Source organism: Bradysia coprophila, unplaced genomic scaffold (genome assembly GCF_014529535.1).
Source record: "Bradysia coprophila strain Holo2 unplaced genomic scaffold, BU_Bcop_v1 contig_324, whole genome shotgun sequence".
NCBI lineage: Eukaryota > Metazoa > Arthropoda > Insecta > Diptera > Sciaridae > Bradysia > Bradysia coprophila.
The window spans coordinates 3,270,832-3,292,718 of NW_023503584.1; the positions used below are offsets into that span (position 1 = coordinate 3,270,832).

General features: G+C 35.7%; 5 protein-coding genes across 5 annotated transcripts; 3 read left to right on the forward strand and 2 right to left on the reverse strand.

The window, feature by feature from the left end:
- The first annotated feature begins 2,656 nt into the window (after positions 1–2,656).
- On the forward strand, positions 2,657–3,214 carry LOC119079697. The gene has a single exon (XM_037187755.1). It carries the CDS (start codon positions 2,657–2,659, stop codon positions 3,212–3,214), a length of 558 nt encoding a protein of 185 aa, XP_037043650.1.
- A 9,058-nt stretch (positions 3,215–12,272) lies between these two features.
- Positions 12,273–19,109, reverse strand: LOC119079506 (zinc finger CCCH domain-containing protein 10-like). Its single transcript, XM_037187461.1, has 6 exons — positions 18,660–19,109; positions 13,849–14,040; positions 13,694–13,773; positions 12,957–13,632; positions 12,631–12,892; positions 12,273–12,564 (listed from the first exon to the last, which is right to left on the reverse strand). The coding sequence occupies exons 2-6, from the start codon at positions 14,005–14,007 to the stop codon at positions 12,455–12,457; spliced, it is 1,287 nt and encodes a 428-aa protein (XP_037043356.1). The 5' UTR covers positions 14,008–14,040; positions 18,660–19,109; the 3' UTR covers positions 12,273–12,454.
- Positions 14,040–15,408, forward strand: LOC119079548 (partner of bursicon). Its single transcript, XM_037187536.1, has 3 exons — positions 14,040–14,860; positions 14,926–15,050; positions 15,199–15,408. Exons 1-3 carry the CDS (start codon positions 14,734–14,736, stop codon positions 15,367–15,369), a joined length of 423 nt encoding a protein of 140 aa, XP_037043431.1. The 5' UTR covers positions 14,040–14,733; the 3' UTR covers positions 15,370–15,408.
- LOC119079547 (bursicon) lies at positions 16,981–19,834 on the forward strand. The gene is made up of 4 exons (XM_037187535.1): positions 16,981–17,256; positions 17,443–17,564; positions 17,631–17,756; positions 19,538–19,834. The coding sequence occupies exons 1-4, from the start codon at positions 17,169–17,171 to the stop codon at positions 19,670–19,672; spliced, it is 471 nt and encodes a 156-aa protein (XP_037043430.1). The 5' UTR covers positions 16,981–17,168; the 3' UTR covers positions 19,673–19,834.
- Positions 19,835–20,913: 1,079 nt separating this feature from the next.
- On the reverse strand, positions 20,914–21,567 carry LOC119079539 (putative ferric-chelate reductase 1). The gene has a single exon (XM_037187527.1). It carries the CDS (start codon positions 21,512–21,514, stop codon positions 20,966–20,968), a length of 549 nt encoding a protein of 182 aa, XP_037043422.1. The 5' UTR covers positions 21,515–21,567; the 3' UTR covers positions 20,914–20,965.
- Between the last annotated feature and the right edge of the window lie 320 nt (positions 21,568–21,887).

A 21,887-nucleotide genomic window follows, 5' to 3' on the forward strand; every position in this document is an offset into this window, starting at 1 on the left:
CTCGTGNTGGCATGCGACCAACTTTCATGTAAGACAAATATCTGTCGAGATCTCAAAACTGTTTTGTCCTCCGAAGTAATCCATGAATTGTCGGCATTTTATTTGCTTTTAGTGTAACACTTTCAAAATAGATTTAATTTTAACATTTAAAAAAAGTCAAAAATGCAAAAAAAAATGATTTTGTCATTGAAAAATAGATAGAAATTGACAAAGTTGCCGATCACAAAAATATGTCGTCGATGTATATGCATTTTTTATGCATAGCAAAAGAAGGCAGGAACATAATATTTGTCTCGCAGTTTCTTTGCGCTAAATGAATTTCACTAAACAATACCACGTATATCATCTTATTGACATTGCAACTACAAAGTTCAACTTTCTTATAAAAATATTCCTGTCTTATTTTCCTATGCATAAAAAATGCATTTAAATCGAGGACATATTTTTGTGGTCGGCAAATTCGTCAATTTTAATTTTGTTTACGATATCTCAAAACTGTTTATTCCCCCGATCTTATGGAAATAAAACCGATTTTGATTATTATTTTTTTTAATCGACGAAGAATGGAATTCCCGAGATTAAGTTCAAAGATGGGCCTACGGATCTAGAAACTTTTCCAGAAAAACAGGTTTTTACTCTGTTGATAGTTAAATGTATTATTCCGTCGACTAGAGATGAGCGGGTTGGGTTTTTTTTGTCTTACATGAAAGTTGGTCGCATAGTGCCAGCCAAAGAATGACAATATTATTTGTTGTTACTGGGACCGGAGTTAGATGCTGTGTTCTAGATAAGAAGTGCTTGTGATTTAGATTCACTGCGTCAACTACGAAGAGAGAAGATAGCTTGCTAAGGAAATTTGTATCACCGCTTCATCTGCTCTGCGACTGCTTGAAACTTCGATCGGACGGTGACAAAAAGAGAGCTTTGTATGTGGTTATCAAAAACTGAACAGATGGATCAGAGGAAGTCGCAATTTCCTACGTTTAGCGATCATTAAAGATGACCTGAAGAATGTTTGATTTGTTCTGTCGATTCAAGTGGATATATGGAGTCGTTTGTGCACGATCTCAATTAAGCGTCTCCGCTTCATTTAATTGTCGCATCTAAAAACGAAATGCCTCTGCGCAACATAAAGCTGGTGTTCGAGCTGTGTTAGAGTGAAGAACGAAGACTACACCAACAAATCTGTTGCAAATCTGCATTGTAGCCACCGAGTGTCTATAATGGGCCGTCGTTTTGGATACAAATTTCTTTCCACAGAATAATTTATGAAAATTGATCCCAAATGTGAAAATAAAAAAAAAAAAAGTTGCACAATTTCGCAGTACCTTAACCAGAACGTTTACAATGTCTTCCAGAGAGGCGTATGTTTTGTTCAAGTAAAATCATAACATAGGCTTCGCGGGCCAATTCTTACATAAATGTTATCAGCGAAGGATTTTGTGATGATTTGACTTAGTTTCATTACGACTTATTCCCTAAACTGCATTTTAACTCTCGATTAACGACCGTTTTTGCCTACAGATCCAAAAATTCTGTTGAAAGTTACGTTCAAAAATTCACTTTATGAGATGTACCGATACAACGCACTTCAAGCATGCGTGGTACTCTAAATGGGGTACCGAAACGTGACAGTGTGTCACACAACTGTACAGCACTGTAAAAAACCATTTCATACAAAATATTACTCTATTTGGCAGCTGTCAACTATGATCACTTTTGCTTGAAGTGCGTTGACCTATAGCAAAAATCAACAAACACGACAACTGTCGTCGCTTTGTATGCATAATTTGTGCATAGAAATAAAGACTGACATTAAGACGTTAGACGTAAAATTTGATTTGCTTTTTTCTATAAAATAGTGAGCTGAATGGCGTGTGGTAATTTGGCACACGGTGCAAAATAACGCAATTTTCAACTGCGTAATAGGTGAACTCACACACAGTTTTACTTCACTAAAATTTCGTAAAAGGGATAATAAGCATTAAATTTGCGTGTGCAAGATGGACTGAAGAAAATTGCCTTCAATAGGACAAAACTTAACGATTTCAAGATAAATATGTATGAAGAAATATGCATATAGAAATAAAGTGCTGGTCTATAGCAAATTAGTTGGTGAGAAAATTTTTTAACTTTAGAGATTACCCGGATTAGATGTATACTTTTCTTATTTTCTTGATTAAAATCGGATTTGCTCAGTTAAATTACTTTTATTCTGCCAAATCAATTTCTGCTGATTGCTGATTTGGTATTAGAAATTTTGGAAGACGAAGTCATACGAAAGCTGAAATTCAAATTACCATTCTACGTACGATATGTGGACGATATTTTAACAGCAGTTCCTGCTGACAAAGTTAATGAAATTAAAACAACGTTCAACAGCTACAATCAACATATACAATTTACTGTAGATGTAGAACGAGATCAAAAAATTTCATTTTTGGAACTGTGGTGTATTAGAGATGGTCGTAGCATTAAGACTGATTGGTATCACAAAGACACTTGGTCCGGACGTTATTTGAATTTTAAATCTCATTTGCCAACTGCCTACAAACGCAACACAGTCACACTGCTAGCAGAGAAGATTCTTCTATTGTCTGAACCCGAGTTCCACAACAAAAACTTTGAATTGCTGAGAGAAATTTTAGCCAAGAATATGTACCCGAATGGTTTGGTTGAATGTATGATCAAAAAAGCACACGAAAAGTTTACAAAGAATGGAGATGTGAAACCGATCAAAGAGAAACTCCCGATAGCTGCCGTACCCTATGTTAAAGGCCTGTTTGAGAAACTGAAAGCCATATGCAAGGATGATGTCATGCTGGTTGGAAAAGGCGACAACACGTTGAAGAAGTCTATTTTTAGTAGACTCAAAGATCCGACGCCAAAGTTACATTGTTCACATTTGGTGTACTGTATTCCCTGTTCGTGCGGGTACAAATACGTTGGCCAGACATTACAGCTTTTGAAGGACAGAATCTATCAACATAAGTACAACATAAGCATTAAGAACAGTAACCACAGTGCCTTATGTGATCACGCTATTACGAACAATCATACACCGTTGTGGGATAAAGTTAAAATTGTTGTTCGTGAAAGTCAGCAGAAGAAAAGAGACATTTTAGAGATGATTGCGGTGAAGAAGACACCGAATTGTCTGAATAAACACACCGATTGTATAATGTTATCTACTGCCTATAATAACGTGATTTGATGTTACTCTCTGTACGTAATGCTTTCATCTAGTAGAAATTCATTTTTGTTTTATCCTCTCTCTTTACGTTTTGATTTTGATCTAAATCGATTTAGTATTGAATTTAATTGACGATGCACACAAGTGCTTATTTTTGTGCTTTAAAAGAATTGAGGTAAAAAGAAACCTTTGCGCTGTATAATGATATTCTGTGTTCTCATTATGTTTATGTTTTTAGCCACTAAAGATGGTATCTATTTGGTACCGAAATTGATTTGGCAGAATAAAAGTAATTTAACTGAGCAAATCCGATTTTAATCAAGAAAATTTACGTAACAAGCTCATACAAAACCAACATATACTTTTCTTATTTACTTACACAAGTCTTTTTTTTCTATGCATAAATTATGCATACAAAAGTGGTCGTGCTTGTTGATTTGTCATACATTTCTACTTTGTTGATTTCGATGCGAGAGACAATAGTCAAATTTTTTTAATTCCCCAGTGAAATAAAATAAAATACAGTCCACTATTAAAAATTGAATTAAAGAACAAAGGAAGGCCATCTGTAATTTGGCTGCGAATTTAAAAATTTATTAAATATCGATCAATTACACCAAACAATTTAAAATAAAATTACATAAAACTATCGGCTAAACAAAGTTAAAACGCCGACAGTGAAAAGTTCCGGCCAAACAGACAAAAAACCGAGAAATTAAAGAAACGGCTACTGAAAAATTAACGGCCACAAATAATTGTAATAAAATCAAATAATCGGCAACAGCATATTAAACGGCCGCACAAGATTAATTTTTTAATAAAATCACATAAAGTGCAACCATCATCAGTAAACGAATTGCGACGAACAAAAGAAAGTCGCCACACATACTATACACAGTACGAGAACAGTCTTTGCCAGCATAACATTTTTCTGTGGATCGACGGTCATTAACGTAAGTTCATCTGGCCAAGGGTTCCCTAATTTGGTGAAGAGGAACAACGAAGTCAGCAACTAATTCAACAATTTTATTAAAATCAACCGTACATTGGAATCTATTAAATTCATAATTAAACGGTCGTAGAGTTGACCTCGTCATCATGAGCAAATTGATCAACGTTCTGTGTTTGAATATCTGGAAATGAATAGAAAATATTAAAATGCAAAGATTATTGGAGATACATGAACAGAATATCAAAGATTTGGAGGAATTCTACGAGGAATTGAAGGTCGATGAAATTACAAAGATACTTCTCGATAGAAAACTCAAGGTCGTCACGACTTTATGGGACAAAATTTACGATGCTAATACAACGATGATGGAGTCAACAGATTTTAGTTTTCAAATCAAACATGAAGAAACTGTATCGAAAAAGTATGACGTAGCTTTCAGTATTTTCGATGCTTCCGTTGTGCTGACATATTCATACTTCGACCTTCTGGAAGCACAAAGTTCCAATCAATCAATTCAAATAAGCGAGGTAGTGAGGGTCATCGAACAACAAAAAGAAAATGTAATGGCACTGTTCTGGCAAACTCGCCAGAATTCAACAAGCAGCAGCATCAATTAGCGAAAGTCTACCGCACCTACAATCGACGAAACCCTTACGTCGTATTTGAATCAATCAACCGTTAGCAGCAAGCAGAATCGAAGATTTTCCATTTAAAGGCGTTGCGTTTAATTCAACGTATTTCAAATTTGGTCCGAACGTGACAATTTTTTTTCGAAATCATAGAATGGGCGTTACCGTTTGGAAATTATTGGAAAATTGTTCAACAAATCCTTGATGAGTTGGTGGCCAATCAAAAGAAATTCGGTTGTAGAGCTGATGAACGTACTTGGGGTCGGGAAGACCAACACCAAATTATTGGATTAAACTCCATCCGGCAACAATAATTATATCGACAACAATAGCTACGTTATAAGGACAATTAGGTCATATCGGATCAACAAAAACCAATAAATACAATCCAGTCAGCCATTCAACAACAAAAAGAAAAACAAACTCACTGACCGTATCATCACAAAAATTCCGGAGCGTTTCATGAAGTCATACAAATTTTCGAGTCACATCCATATCATGGTCATCCGATACAGTTTGATGACCGAATCGTTTGAAACAACCCACGAACATGGTTGTTCCAGTACCCATGTTTGGGGTCGCTATTAGTCCCTAACTTGGCCCACTTGCAAACCTAGGATTAAGTAAAAGGGAAGTTGACAAATGTAGATAAAATATCAACAAACACTTAGCTTTGATCGAGTTTCAGTTAAATTTTTGTGTTGGTTCATCGCTTTAATAAACAACTGAATCATCCAACGTTGCAGTATTGGTGTCGAATTACAGGACTTGGCCGTTGGTTTACTCCACCGAACGCTTCCTTCCTTTATCACCAAACGATTCATCTTAAGCACGTTTCGTTCCCATCAACTAGTGCTCCATTTATGAAATAAATATTCGTCACACACTAGTCAAGCAAAAACCAAACTCATCACTTCAAATGGGTTCTCGCTGAGAATTTCATTTTTCTGGTCGATCTGGTTATGGTTTATCCAACAAGGTCCTTTAAATTTCAATCCGTTTAGGACAAATTTATCGAGCACAATTTTAGTTGAATCAAAGAGAACGCGGCGTCAAAACAAGTGTTTCGAGTGGAAACTGGTCAACGATGTCCTTTGTTATGATTATGAATACGAATGTCAATCACCACCTCACAGCTGATCAATTGGCTTAGTTCAATGACCTGTATGCGATATCAACAGCTGAGCAAACGAAACAATCGTGGGAAACAATTCAATTTTGTATAATATCTTGCTTTTCTTTTCCTCACTGAAGGGTTCAGGCCATTCTCCGGGTCAATAACGTTAATAGCGCCACCGGTTAGGAATTATTATAAGTAAAACTCTTTGTCATCGTATATGCCTACGGGCGATGATATTTGTTAGCAATCATACGGGATTGAATTCCCACAAATAAATAAGTTGGAATCATTTTCAAACAAAATTTCTGAAATAACTATTATATCAACTGGGGAATTTAAAAAGTTACGAATTTCTTCTCAAACAATCTCTGGAAAATTCAGAGATTTTGTACACGGATGAATTCGACTTTTCTCACTGAACTACATTGCTAGTACAGGCAGGTTCCGTTCAACAGAAAATGTTACAGAAAATGTTCCTCGAGAACCTTGTAAGAATTAGCCCCGGCGAAAGCCAATTTCTGTTTTGTCATTTTCCTTTTACAAAACATGAAATACATTATTTGTCTTCGAGCCAACTTAATTCTCCTTATACATAATGGAAAATATAAATCTAACTTCCGTTAGCTCATTCCTACAGGGGACGATTTTTCTACAATTTGACTAAAAAAAAGTTTCATTCTGTTCCCTAAACACAATTTTTGCCCTAAACTGAATGTTAACTCTCGATTTAACGAGCATTTTTGTCTACAAATCCGAAAAGTCTCTGAAATGTACGCATAAAAATTCACCCGCATGCCGCATAGAACAAATCAACAAAGACGACAATAATCGTCGTCGCTTTGCATGCATAATTTGTGCATAGAAAAAAAGACAGGCAATCTTGATATGTGCTGCAAGCAAGTGAGAAAGGTAGACTTTGTGGATCATCCGGGTAATCTCTAAAATTACAATGTTTCGTACTACATAACTACAATTCAATTTTCGAAGGACGCTTTTTTCTGAAAATAGTAAAACTCGCTGAATTTTAACTAAACAATTTTCTCGCAGGGAATGTACCGTCTATAAACAGCCCAGCTCACAAAACCATTTTGGTGTTTATTGTTATGCTACCAACTTTCTTGTAAGACAAATTGCTTGTTCCTGTTATGTCTTATTTTTCTATGCATAAAAAATGCATATGAATCGACGGCATATTTTTGTGATCGGCAACTTTGTGAAATCAAAAAGAAAATGTACGCGTACGAGATAACTTCAGATATAATACCATTTGATTTCGATGGGAGAGACAATAGTCATTTTCTCACCTCCGATGAACCTCCGGATGCCTTGTGAAAAATTATGTGTCGACCTCGGGGAAAAAGTAGGAAATTTCATTTTCTCGGGTGAAAAATTCGCTACGCTCTGGCCACAAAGAAAACACAGTCGAAATGAAATTTCCATTTTTTTTCCTTGGTTAACAAATAACTATTATATCAAATGGGGAATTTTAAATGTTTCCAACTACAAATTCCTTCTCAAAAAAATATAAAAAGGTTTGTGGGCTGTGATGGCTGCCTCCCTCTAGGTATAATTACTCGTAGATAATTCGACTAAAAATAAGTTCCCTAAACAGAATTTTTGCCCTAAAGTGACTCTCGATTTAACGAGCATTTTTGTCTACAAATCCGAAAGTCTCTGAAATGTACGCATAAAAATTCACCCGCATGCCGCATGAAATAAAGAACAAATCAACAAAAACGACAATTGTCGTCGCTTTGCATGCACGATTTGTGCATAGAAAAAAAGACAGGCAGACAATCTTGATATGTGCAAGCAAGTGAGAAAAGTAGACTTTGTGGATCATCCGGGTAATCTCTAAATGTTTTGTAGTACAAAACTGCAATATAATTTTCGATTGACGCTTTTTTCTCAAAATAGTAAAATTTGCTGAATTTTGACTAAACAATTTGGCAGCTGTCGTCGCTTCGCATTAATATTGTGCATAGAAAAATAAGAGAGTCACTTATCTTGGCTTGAGTGCAAGTACACTTGGCTCAAGAAAATAAAATTGTTTACTGAATTTTTGTACATTTCACCCGATCGGAAGTGAGAGTACTGAAGTCTGAACGACGTCGGTCCAGTGGTTTGAGAACTATGAACAAAAAACATGTGGAGCAAAACATATCAATTGTCATTAAAATACTTTGAGTTTTTTCAAACAATGTTCACGGTGCCTTCGAAGCCCAAAAAACCATGAAATAAAGATTGCCCTGCAAGTTTTCAGAGTGCTGAACAAGTTCATCGAGAACCTTGTAAAAATAAGCCTCCGCGGAGACCAATTTCAGTTTAGTCATTTTCCTCTTACATTCGGGCGAACTTAATTTTCCTTATACGTAATGGAAAATATAAAATAAGCTTCCGCGAGCTTATCCCTACAGAAATTATATTGGACGATTTTGCTTTAATTTGACTAAATATTAGTTTCATTCATTCTAAATATTTCTTAAACAGACTTTTTGCCCTAAACTGAATTTTAACTATCGATTAATTAGCATTTTTGCCTGCAAATCTTCGAAAGATTACTTGCATTTAATCTTTCGAAAATAATCTGTCGATGGATTAGATCGAAATCTTCAAAGGGATTTCAATTTTATTATTTTGAAATTAAAAAAATTTTTCCAACATTTATTTGAAATATTGAGTCAGATTTAATTGTTTTATTTATTCTGAAATTGGAAATATTTGTTTAGTTGAAATTAAATGTTTTTTTTTACTTAATTTGATCAGGATTTGAACTCGTTCACCTCGGTACCTCCGTATCTCCAGTCCTGTACTTTACCACTGAGCTATTGGGTTCGTAATCTTAGCAAGATTTATTTTCGCACCGTTGTTACGGAGATTTTACTCTTTCAAAGATTAAAAAATTAATCTTCTGAACGAAAAATTTGTACCAACTGAGGTAACCATCATAGTAGACGAGTTCAAATCCTAATCGAAGGCAACATTTTTTTTCATTTTACCAATTATTTAATAAACTATTATCATACTTCATAAATCTGTATGAGCAACGATAAGGAAGTTGAGCCTGGCAAAACTATTGAAAAGTACCATAAGCGTATGGAAAATATTATAATAACGATATTTTTCACCCATATTTAATTGTACCATTGATTAAGAAGTATAACAGACCAGTTTGCATGGAAGAATTATTTACTTTTTCACCGATTTTCTTTACTCGAAAATCAATATCCTTTAAGAAAAGCAAAAAAAAAAAATCTGAAACATTTGGATGCTGTGGTTTTTACTTTTGCATCGCTAACAGATGACTAAAAATTACACATGGCAGTAGCTTCTAATCATAAACTCTAGATACCAGGACAATGAACTTTTAACAAAAACAAAACATTTTCGTGGCAAAATCTTCACTTCTAATTGCTACTATCAATTTTAGACATTTTAAACCGAAACTCAATCTATCGAAAGATTTAATTTTTGTAATCTTTGAAAAAAGATTGAAACGAAATCTTTCGAAATATTTAAAATATTCGTAATCTTTCCGTAGATTAAACATTAAATCCGAATTTTTTCTCTGTGTATTCAATTAATAAAATGATTCAAATAAACAATTGAATTGCTAAAAAGTATTTCACCGAATGTTCCTTTTTAAATGTATTTGCGGTATTCAATTTACTTGTCTTTTTTTATATGCACAAAAAATGCACACAAATCGACGACATGTGTGCTGAAACGAAAGAAATGGTCGTCTATTTGCGCTAAATGAATTTTACTAAACAATTCGACGTTATATCATTTTATTGACATTGAAACTATAAAAAAAATATTTTTCATTTCAATCCAAATTTTAATTGTCTAGAATGCTCACAAAACGATTTTGGTGTTTATAGTTGTGCGACCAACTTTTATGTAACACAAATATTACGTTGTATGTTACTGTCTTCTTTTGCCACGCATAAAAAATGCATAAAATCGACGACAAATTAATTTGTCAACTTTTATTTTGTTTACGAGATCTCAAAAATGTCCCCCCGAAGTAATCCATGTAATTCGAAGTAATTCTATTTGCATTCAATGCAACATTTCAAAATGTATCTTATGGTTGTAATTTTAACATTAAAAAAAAACTCGAAAATGTAAAAGGAAAAACTGACAAAGTTGCCGATCACAAAATATGTCGACGATCTATATGCATTTTTTATGCATAGCAAAAGAAGACAAGTACAAACACCGTAAGATTTGTCTTACAGGAAAGTTGGTATGTACAATACACGGAAAATAATTTGTTATCTCGTATCACGATGAGTAAAAGTACCTAGATTGGAAGCTACTATTTTTTATATAGTTTCAATGTCAATAAGATGATAATAACGTCGAATTGTTTAGTAAAATTCATTTAACGCAAATAAATGACAATTTCTTTCGCTTGAGTACACAAATTTGGAAAAAGAATGGGACATTTCTCTTCCATAATGTAAATGTAACACATAAACAATTGATTTTGCTTTGTTTAAATTACATGCACATCACTGATGTTGATTTATTATAAAGATAAACATATTTGTATAAAATGATAAACATTTGGTGTGATAAAAAAGTATTTCACCGAATGTTCGTTTTTAAATGCATTTGCGGCATTCGATATAGTTTCTTTTTTTGCTGGGATTGGGTTTTTGCTACTGGGAGAGAGAACGTACTAAAACGTAAAAAGCTGTCAAAAGATGTGACAGAAGGATTAGCTAAATATACTGAAATCAAACATTTTAGAGAATTACTCACTGTAATATCTTCGAGGTCTAGGTCCTCATTTTCTTCTTACAAAAATAAACGAGTGAATACCTCATGTAACTTTCAATGAAAAAAGACCTCTGACGCCTGGTAAAAAATCAATAGTGTTGACTTTTCCGAAAGTCTCCATTATTGCTTACAAACATTCCATATGCGGGACAAAACTCTTAGTATGATTTAAAAATTGTGGATAATTGTGGATAAAAAGAACCGATCGGTCTTTCCCTATACCCAGAACTGTTTCAATCGTCAACCGAAATTTCTTCTGGCTTCAATGTGATCATGTATAGAAAACCAGACATTACCCACTAGCCCATACATTCTTTTTTATGTTTGCCATTGCAGAACAAGATTTTTATGTTCCGTTTTTAATTCGTCTACATTTGTTCTGAAATGCTTTGTCAAGTATTGTCAAACTGTGAACTGGAAATAGTGGATCACTTTTAACAAGCAGGGAAATTTTAGTAAAAGTGAGAAATATATTTACATTTTTCAATAAAAGTATGTCTCTTTAGGAGATCTCTTAGACCGTTTATCATGAAAATCAGTTACATCATTAACAAATATCTAGGGATCACTTCCTTTTAGTCTAGAATTTATAAGACGATGTATTTTAGGTTGAAATCTACATGTTCTGATCATCCTAATATTTTGAGTGTCTTAATTTGAAAGAAGCAAAGGGCTGAAATAATGTGATACAGGTACTTCTAGAAAATTTGAAAGGCAAAGTTATTCGCTTTCATCTGTCTATCTATTTTATTTGATATTTTTTTAAGAAAGTTGCATTAGTTTCGACACCTTTCTCTATTTCTGTAGAAAACCGGTATTCAAACTAGTAAAACCGGTATTACCGGTTTTACCGGTTTCTCTTCCCTACTTCTATCAATATCAACAATCCGAAACTTCTACGGTTGCTACCTTTCGAAGATATTGCCCATTGAAAATCGTGATATTTCGACTACTTGGGGCTATAGCTGCCCAACCAGATGTTCCAATGTCATTTTTTGTTTATAAACAGTTTTACAATTAGTCCTGCTACTGATCCCAATATAAGTCAGAATTAACCGCTACTCTACCGGCCGTTGACGACACAGCTGCTGGTTTTCAGAAACGGCACAGCCGTTCGGTCTGATTTTTTCCTGTGTGATGTTCTTGTCCATTACTTGATTAATAATAATATTGGTGGTCGGCGTTCCCTATTTAATCTCGTTTCAAACCAACCGTGTGCACACGTCAGCCACTGCAGAATAACTGTGACTATCGTGGACTAAGTCAACTAAGACCATCTACCTGACTTAACACTTTTACTAAAAAAGCCGTTGATAAAATAGAATTAAATATTTTAATATTGGAATTTATCTACAAAACTTATTTTTTTTCCTTTTGTTTCTTTAAATATTGTTCTCTTAACAAAACCGCACAATTTAACACACTTAAATTTATGTGAATTTATATTTATCATTATACAAGTAGCATTATTCTTGCAGTAATAAGTATGGAAAGGTTTTAATGATGGAAAGATTTTACTACTCTTTTTCGGTTTATTAATTAGCCGGTCGGTGTTATACGCACAAATTCTAAAATTTACATTTTATGTCGCTAATAGTCGGCGTAGTTACTGTATAATAAATAGAAGGGAGCGATCCGCACATAATATATCTAACAAACTTTATCCTCAAACGAACGGCGACAAAAAAAAATCACTCCAAACAGGCTTTAATGCCGTTCCATTTATACGTTGAGACCAGCAGATGGTAATTCTTGCCAAACACTTTAAGCTAATGCGGCAAAATGCTGTGGGTCATCACCGGATAGGATATAATCGGCTGCGTTGCATTTGACATGGCCAATGCTTGTGAGGTATTTATCGCCAGCCCCATTGACGGTGCTGAAAAATTTGATTTTTTTTTTGTTAGTAATTTCGTCCAAAACTTCACTAAATATATTAAACAACCTGTGGCCAGTGTGGGCGTTAACGTTATTTGAGATGTTCCAAGAATTTGTGACGCATTCATTGCTTGAGACGTTGTACTGAGGGTACTCATTCCTTGTTGAGCTAACTGTGCCAATTGCTGACCTTGCGATGTTGCAGCAATTGCCAACGGTGTACATGAGCTACTGGCGATGATTTGAGTCTGACCGGACATACTGACAATGGGCGTAGCCTGCATTTGAACTGTTTGAACTGGAGCTATGGATACGGCGTTTATAACTTGCTGAAAGGTTAAAGCAGAAAATGTTGTAGCGCAAACGACCGGTCCATGGTTGATTTACACTTACAGTTGCCTGTGGTTGAGATGTCGTTACTGTTACAGGGTTAACAACCGCCGAACATTGCTGGGCATTGGACAATCGTAGCTGTGCGTTTTGAGACATCAAATAGTCGTTAGATGCTCGCAGTTCGGCAATTTTCACTTCGTTTGCTTCGACACGTCTCCGCAGTTGAGATATTTCTTCCTCAAATCTACGTAGTATGCCGATAATGTCGGGCGAGGAATTGATGTTATCTGTGTCGCTGCGGAAACGCTTGAACGGTTCATACCGTTCGGATGACGCACTACGTTTCATAGCCCCGAAATCATCGACTAATTGCTGCGAATGGTGTTGCTGTGACGGATTTTGCGACATATAATCGGCACTCGGTCGCTGCATGTCGCACGTCTGATTATAGTTGTCCCGTATCATCATTGATCGTTCTGTCCATTTTTGATCGAATTCAATGCGACGCATCGATGGTGCGGTGCAATTCTGGTTCGGTTGGGATGGAGGCGGAGCAGGTGGATGATTTTCAGAGTGATACTGACAATCACGATGCCGACAGTGTCCGGTGTTTAGCATCTCCGCGCAAAATATTGCCGACGGTGACGAGCGATCGTATTGCATTTCGGCAACATTGACTGGAAATTTGTTGTACTTTCTGTAGTACTCCTCCTCTTCGAGTGTGTAATGCAAGAATCTACAAAGAAACCGTTTAATGAACTCGATGTCAATGGACCATAGAGAAAACGACAACTTACTTGCAATTGATCCTCGGACATCTCGAATTTTGAAAGTCATGGCAAAACACTACCAAATCGGAAGACACCACATGCGGATACTAAAATTGAAGGAAGTTAGTCTCATTAGTAAATTACTGTCAAAAATAGTCTAACATAATTCCAAGGGGACTTACTCGACAGTATTTGCGCCGACAATATCCTTGCACAAAATCTCGGCATATTCGATTCGGCTTCTGTATGTCATTGCCTCCATAGCACCCATTATTTGACTGTGTTGACTGTCCCATTGAAGTTGGCATTGACTGAGATGCAGGCATGTTTCCAGAATTCATTGCAGACGTAGAGAAGTTGATTTTTTCATTGATCTGAAATCGAGAAAGGACAAATTTGAGCAAACGATTTAACTGTTTTCTGAGTAGTAAACTCGATTTTTATAACGGAAATGCGGCATGCAAACGACTAACGACTACTGATACTGCGAGGATGTTTGAACATTTTTCCCCACTCGGATTTGATGTCTGATCTGATTTTGAAATGTACAACTAATCAAGACTGCAATCGACTGTATATCTCATACAGTTCCGTGTAGAGTACATACTTCCTTCCCTCCTTTATTATTATAATTTTCTGTCCCGAACCGATTCTTTGCAATATATACGCGCAAGATGAAATACAAATCCTTTATCACACCTTATAACGAACAACAGTAACCGACCCCACAAAACAGAAACAACATGGGGTCCGTCCATTGGAAATGGATTATTAACTTCACCAACAGTGCGATAGGTCATTATAATCGATAAAACAACTTAAAAATGCCACTTAAGTGACCCAATGTCCCGGCCGGGTATAAAAGCTGAATAAACTGTTGCAAAATTTTCATTGAGTCAACCGCAACGCGTGGAAAACTAACAAACATAAAAGTTACATCCATCGCTTTGAAAGCTGTTAGTGGTTACAGAGGATTTTATTTTCTTTGAAAACGTCTGGTTGTGGTGATGTATTAACGTTTGCGAAATAATTCGTTTGACTATTCGAAGTAAAATTCAATAAGCAAGATGAAATTGTTAAAAGTTTTGGTGACCCTAGCCTTGGTTCTGCTAACAGAAATATGTGTGGTGCATTCACAGCAGCGCGGTGACGAAATTTGTGAAACATTACCATCTCAAATTCATTTAATTAAAGGTAGGCAAAGGTGTTATTCGAGGTTTTAACTTGCAAAACTCTGTAATCAATGAACGATTCTCTAGAGGAATACGACGAATTGGGTCGACTGCAGCGAACATGTAATGGAGAAGTGCAAGTGAATAAATGTGAAGGATTGTGTAATAGTCAAGTTCAGCCATCAGTTATCACACCGACAGGATTCTTAAAGGTACGTTTGATAGTAAATGAACCGCACAACCATTAAGAGACTCTGTACTGTAAGAGAAATCACCACGAATTACATAAGTTGATTCCTTAACATATTAGACTTTGTTTGAAATGGTGCTAAAGTTCACATTTCTTTTGTTACATCACAGGAATGCTACTGCTGTCGAGAAACATTCCTACGCGAACGTTTAGTAACTTTGACACACTGTTATGATCCAGATGGTGCACGTCTTACCGGTGCTGATGTTGCAACAATGGATATCCGACTAAGAGAACCAGCCGAATGCCGATGCTTCAAATGTGGCGACTTTTCACGATAATTTTAAAATTGTACGATAAAAATGATTTAATAAATTAAACTGAAAAACAAAAGGTTAAGTTTTCCATTTTCGAGTGTGTAATCGATCCTGTGGTTCAATGGTTGCGGGTAAGGATCTTGTTAACGTTTGAAAACGGCATGGTATGATACGGCCAAAATTATCAAATCTTTGACTTCATCCTGTCGCTTCAATTTTTTCATCATACAGTTCGCTAGGCAAGGGAAAACTATACCCAGAGTTCATCGTTTATTCTTGTCCTAGTTGTAGATAGCATAGACCGAAGATGAATAGCCGAAATTATGATTCACTTCAGGTTATAATCACACGAGTATATAGAAGTAGTGACGGGCTTTAGATCTTGTTTCCAAAACCATTCCCATCTGAGATTTAAGTTTTGTCTTTTCTGTCTTACACCAGCCTTCTCAAACAAAAACAGAAAGTGTTGTCTATCCGCGATCCGTTCTGGATTACTACAGATACTATCGAAGAGACAAATAGGCTACGCTATCAAATGGTGGTTTCAATATTAGGTCAGCGCATTGATTGAGGTTGAACTAACAAGACAAGAAACCCTGAGTTATCAAAATTTCAATTTGATGCAGTTTAAATGGGTGTCGGTTGCATAATTCAATACAAAACAGAAGCCGTACAAATAATAAAGAGATGACATCGCCAAAATTGTGTCCATTAAAATTAATATGAAGAAAAGCTTAGTAGAGAGGAACGCAGTAACAAACAGGCGAGTCAAAATCGATTTATTTCAAATTTCCCATTATGATTCAGATGTCGACTGTTGTATACGAGCAGTTTTTCTTCACCCCGTGGCCCTGCATGTGGTATTGCAGATTCAACATTTCTCTATAAAACACTATGGTAAGTTTAGAAGTGTATGTCGCGATGTTGGGAAGATGTTTTTGTAAATGCTGCTTCCAGAGCGTACAAAAGAAATTTTGGAATGGAAATAGGGCAAGCCCCTTTTTTCACAAATTAATTTATTCAGAATGTGCTGAAAATGAAAGGTCAGACACACAAAATACGACTAAAATTGTCAGATGATGAGTAGCTGGTGTAAGGAAACCAATCATGGAATTTAGGCCTATCGATGTATTTACAAAACAATCAAAAAACAAATCAAAGTCGATCGTAACTCGTAACATTGAATATGGACGAATGAACTGAAAACATGAATTCCTTGACGATTTATTACATCAAAAGGTTTGTGTGTAAGAGTTCTTCGAACCCGACTGGAATGAATGACGTATGGCTTTATTGCGAGAAAATATTCATAAATCATAAATATAAATTGCGTCCAGTATAGTTTACGCAGCACGGTTCAAATGGAATACCGATGTCGAACATAGAACACTTATGCCTCATTCCAAAGGAATATGGTTAGTAAACCGGACAACGTGGATATTTGGATTTTAAATCCAGAATGCGATGAATGAACGTTAGTTTTTATCACAGAAGCAATTAGAATTTTGGATTTTGCGCATTTAATTTGATTTTTGCGATTTTCTAGCATTATTACTGGATCAGTAACATGAAAGGGGGAGCAGCACTATAAAAGGAAAAATATTCTTGTGATATTTTCCATTAAGTTCATAGCGTCCCTGGTAACGTGTACATTGAATAGACTCGTGCCATTATCCGTTTTATAAAATGAACATTTTGTGCGCAAAAGTTTTATCGAAATTGAAGAAGACGTGTTAAGGATTGATAATAAAAGAGAACGGACAAGCCCAATAGACAATACTCATCTGTTAAGATCTGCTAATTTAATTGAAATCAATCGGAAAATGTTGAAAACTATTTTGTTCGTATTAGCATGTGCTTGTGCATCAAAACCGGAATCGATGACTGTGGGTGCGAACGCTAACAGCAATGGTAAGCTTGTCGCCAAAAAACCGAGAGAAGGATTGACTCTCACGACCAAGATAATAAATAATCTCTTTCAAATTGAAATGGATTAAAACTTTAGGATTGTAAAAAAATTCCGCGCCATAAACATGCCTCGACAAAACGATGAACCTTACAATACTGATCTTACATTTAACACCGAAACATTTACAGATTTGAGTGGTAGTAATGAGTGTCAAGTAACGCCAGTCATACATGTTCTTCAATATCCTGGATGTGTACCGAAACCAATACCAAGCTTTGCATGTATAGGTCGATGTGCCAGTTATTTACAGGTAATTGAAATTTCTGCCAGAAAACTACACCTTTGGAAGACTATCGCTCAAAATAATGCACTATAGGTTTCTGGTAGTAAAATATGGCAAATGGAGCGATCGTGCATGTGCTGTCAAGAATCTGGTGAACGAGAAGCAGCTGTTTCTCTGTTCTGTCCGAAAGCGAAACCGGGTGAAAGAAAATTCCGAAAGGTAAATATTTTAATAGCAGGTAGGTTAATAGAGGTCGAACGACATCAGACAGCTTTTAAAACCAGTGGTTACCAATGGTTACCAGATGTTTGGGGATGTAGGAAGATGATTTTTATCGTGCAAATTTCCAAGAATCATCTCAAACCATTTTAATCTTGGGGAACTAGGATTGATACTATTTTTGTGGGCAAGGAAATAATTTGTTCGGTAGATTAGACACAAACCCAAAGTCTACGAAACTAAAAGTAGCTTTTCTATCGTGCCCACGAATATGTCCCAGTTTCTTTAAATTTTGTCAAAGGTAATCCTCACGATTAAAAATTCACAACAAAGTCATTTAATGGGTTTAAATATCTTGATTGACGTTCCGTACTTGATGTAAAATCTTGTACTTCGATTGTTTTAACTTACATTTTGCTATAGTTCTGCCGTCACTACCAACAACAGATGGCCAGCCATTTATGTGTGTAAGGTTCACAATAAGTAGCTTATCTTCATTCCATCAACAAAAAATGTCTAGCCTGAGTTCGAATTACATTATCACAAAACCGAATCGCCTCAGACAGGCTTAACAAAGTATCGAGTCTCAAAAAAGACGAATTGAGAGTGAAATTTCATCCCAAACGATGCTCACTGATAAAATCTATTAATATGGTTGGGACTAAGAACTCGATTATATTACAGTATTGCAGAAACAATACGCGAACATTAGCGTTGTTATCGAACGTACGATGGACACATTTATATACGAGGGTTTTTTTCTGTCTTAAAGCAGGTATTTATAAGTATGCGCTTTTGTGCAGGTCCTTGTAAAATGGTACGCATGCATCATTTATAGTTATGTGCTGTACTGCTGTATACAAAGCCAACTGGCTCTATAATAATATGTTCAATGATATTTACCTGTAAATTTCCAGTCCGGCGGTTCGGTCACAATATTCTCAATCGGTAAAAAGCGAAAAAGAAAAGAATTGTTTTGCAACGAGATTACATTGATTTCAGTGGCGATTCGATGGATGCAGCCATAAACCTGATTAGTTTTTTTAAAGCCAACAATTCACCATCGTTCTCTCACTAACTTCACAAAACTCAATTTAACGCATCAATTATCATAACAATCACCGACAATTTTCATAATTTTCTAATTAAAATCACACTGGCGCACTAGCTATGAAAATTTCCACACACACTCCGGTTGTCACAAATTGGATTCGAATGCATGAACTGATAAGTTAGGGAAAAAATAACAAATTGATTGTGAAAAAATGAAATTAATTGGTCGATGAAATTGGTTAATTTTTGACAAAAGGAAACATTGCAGCTGTCTGCTTGCCCTGTCATAATTCTGTGCGCATATTTGGTTGGTATGAACGTTTTGTATGTGTGTGTGCGTATAATATAACGCGAAGTGTCATTGAAATTATCAGAGCTGTCGTTACAACCAAGCCTTCGCACATTGTGTTATATTTTATGTGGATGCTCTTTCAATTTATAATGTGATTTCACTTTTCAAAGAAAGTGGCCATTCTGGCACGACAAACATAAGCGATAAGGCGCGCCCGATGGTGGTCCCCTACTAGTCATGTCAAGACAGTTATTTTTAATAAACAATTTTTAACGGTCGGCCTATGGGGTCTTGTGTAGGGTATACTTGGAACAACTGAAGTAGCAGATTTATGATTTATGAACATTGTTACGATGATTTAAGTTGACCTGGATGTTGATTGATGATTCTACGATAGTTATTGAAAAAAGAATTAAAATCTGCTGATTCTTTCCAGGTCTCCACAAAAGCTCCGTTGGAATGCATGTGTCGACCATGCTCTGGTGTTGAGGAAAGTGCTATAATACCGCAAGAAATCGCTGGCTACGCAGATGAAGGTCCACTGACGAATCATTTTCGGAAACTTCAGTAGTTGGTTTATTATGAATCATAATCGGAGGAACTCTTAAATAAATGAATTAACTGTTTTTGGGGTAGAAATTAGTAAAATTTTCATTTAAATTTTTTGTGTTTCGTAGCGAATTGATCGACATTTTTATTCGTAAATTATATTTGATTGAAACAAATTTCTTTCCACAAAATAAATTGCAATTTTCATTTCATTTTACGTGGATCAGTGGATCGATATTTCGTCCATTCTTTCTTTTTATGATTAGTTGAGTAAACCTATTAACTGCAGTTATAGAAGATCTTCTATCAAAAACCGAGGTAAAAAAATAATCAAAAATGACGTTATAAGTGGACATAGAGGAGTAATCAAGATATTGAATAAAGTAACATGGTCTTGAGAGCATCAAAACTTAAAACGTAGTAATCGTTATCGTTATCTACAAGAAGTTGCGGGAAATGTAAAGTTTTCTGGCGTAGAATTTTTTTTCAAATAAACTCTTTTTGGATTCAAGGATTTTCTTTTGGTTTTTATTTTTTTGAATCATCGGGTAATAGTTTCCTTACTTTTTTAATTGAATCACAGGAAAGTGGATAAATGATTACTTTTAGGCAGTGCTTAATAAGCAAAACGTGAAAGAATACAAGATACGCCATCGTCAGTCTCCTCACTTTGTAGCTTTGCAAATTCAACATTGCCATCTGTCAAAGCACTCCAAGAACAGGCACAAAGGCACGAGAACAGAATTAAATAAGAGGCCTCCACAACGCAGTGGTCCAAAATTCTAAATTGGAGTGTGTTGCATCTTTGTATTCACTAAATTTTTCACAGACCGCAGACCAGGGATTCAAAAAGAGGCTACGGTTTTGCGTTTGAAATTTCATAATAACCGAGGCTGTAAACTTTGGGTCGCCATTTTATTACATACACGGCGACGAATTATTTTTTTAGGAAAATTTTCCATCATTATCTTCAAGTTAGTTGTGTCACCCGCGTATCTACGTGACATGCCCAAAGTTTACTGCCTTGAGGATAACAGCTTATTGAACTCGTTTTTCAGTGCTCAAATGACAGGTATGTTTCCCGCAACTTCAAATGAATGAAGGCGTAGCAACCTCTTCAGTAGTTATTTGTCGACAGATTAGCGTTATTTTGATGATAAAAACGTTAAGTATCTCTTGCGATTAATTACCTGCTGACCCATCTAATCTCGTATATTTTATGTTGAATTGTGTAATCTTCAAAATAAATGACAAAAAAATCGATTGCATTTTTCCAAAAATCTTATATTTGTTCGTTCTTATCACTCAATTTACACTATGGATTTTCCATAAGGATCGGATTTTCAATGATAAGAGGACTGGAAACGGCATTGGTCCAGAACATCGGGACCATCCAAACGATTGAGTAATAAAAGTTGACTGTAATGGTAGGTTCAAATATATTGACTGGTGCTCTCCATAGCAACCGAATGTATCCCTTTTCACTGTTTGACGTATGCGTTGCGACCGAATTCACCCCTAATGTCGGACATACTACATGTCTGGCGCCGTCAGTCAATTCAAAAGTACCAACATTTCGACCAGGTATAGACCCAGCTCCGGTAATTTTAGCTTGAATTATAAATCCTCTGAATTGAAGCGGTCCGAACATTGTGTCATTCCTTGCTCGAAGTGATACAGATATAAGTTCACCGGCACGAATGACATTTCTCTCCAGCAGCACATCCACTGGCATTTCCTCCGGACGAGGTTGATTTAGGCCATGAACCGGTGTCATATCTTCACAGGCTTGGGTTGGGGCACCATCCGGAAAGCATAGGGCGATTTGCAGGCAAATCGAAAAAATTAAAAGCTTTAAAATCATCTCGACTCAGTATGGTCTTCTCTGTAACTGGACTGTTAATGAACTGAAGGCGAATTGTGATAATTTCGATTTTTTGTAATCAAAATTTGTAGATGATAAGGTATAGAATGAGATATAGACCGAGATGACTCTAGGGTGACTTTTAAAAATTATGATTGATTTTCAAGGATTTAATTATTTCAAAACGTAAGGTGGAAGAAGTTACATTTTTAACTCAATCGACGTCATTCCACAAGTGCACTTCAGAAATTTTTGAAATATTCTCATTTACTAAAAACAATCATTGGAAGATATAGATTTATTGTCCGACTATGTTATCTGCTATCGACAGTGACGACAAAAACAAACTGAGCAACTGAGCTCTGGCTAATGT

Excerpts from the sequence above, each read along its gene's own strand:
- LOC119079697 (XM_037187755.1), top strand. The coding sequence starts at position 2,657 with ATGTACCCGAATGGTTTGGTTGAATGTATGATCAAAAAAGCACACGAA.
- LOC119079506 (XM_037187461.1), bottom strand. The coding sequence starts at position 14,007 with ATGAATTCTGGAAACATGCCTGCATCTCAGTCAATGCCAACTTCAATG. Across the intron at positions 13,774-13,848 it reads GTCGGCGCAAATACTGTCGA|TATCCGCATGTGGTGTCTTC; the intron begins GTAAGTCCCCTT and ends CTTCAATTTTAG. Across the intron at positions 12,565-12,630 it reads AACGCCCACACTGGCCACAG|CACCGTCAATGGGGCTGGCG; the intron begins GTTGTTTAATAT and ends CAAATTTTTCAG.
- LOC119079548 (XM_037187536.1), top strand. The coding sequence starts at position 14,734 with ATGAAATTGTTAAAAGTTTTGGTGACCCTAGCCTTGGTTCTGCTAACA. Across the intron at positions 14,861-14,925 it reads TCAAATTCATTTAATTAAAG|AGGAATACGACGAATTGGGT; the intron begins GTAGGCAAAGGT and ends ACGATTCTCTAG. Across the intron at positions 15,051-15,198 it reads CACCGACAGGATTCTTAAAG|GAATGCTACTGCTGTCGAGA; the intron begins GTACGTTTGATA and ends GTTACATCACAG.
- LOC119079547 (XM_037187535.1), top strand. The coding sequence starts at position 17,169 with ATGTTGAAAACTATTTTGTTCGTATTAGCATGTGCTTGTGCATCAAAA. Across the intron at positions 17,565-17,630 it reads GATGTGCCAGTTATTTACAG|GTTTCTGGTAGTAAAATATG; the intron begins GTAATTGAAATT and ends AATGCACTATAG. Across the intron at positions 17,757-19,537 it reads GTGAAAGAAAATTCCGAAAG|GTCTCCACAAAAGCTCCGTT; the intron begins GTAAATATTTTA and ends GATTCTTTCCAG.
- LOC119079539 (XM_037187527.1), bottom strand. The coding sequence starts at position 21,514 with ATGATTTTAAAGCTTTTAATTTTTTCGATTTGCCTGCAAATCGCCCTA.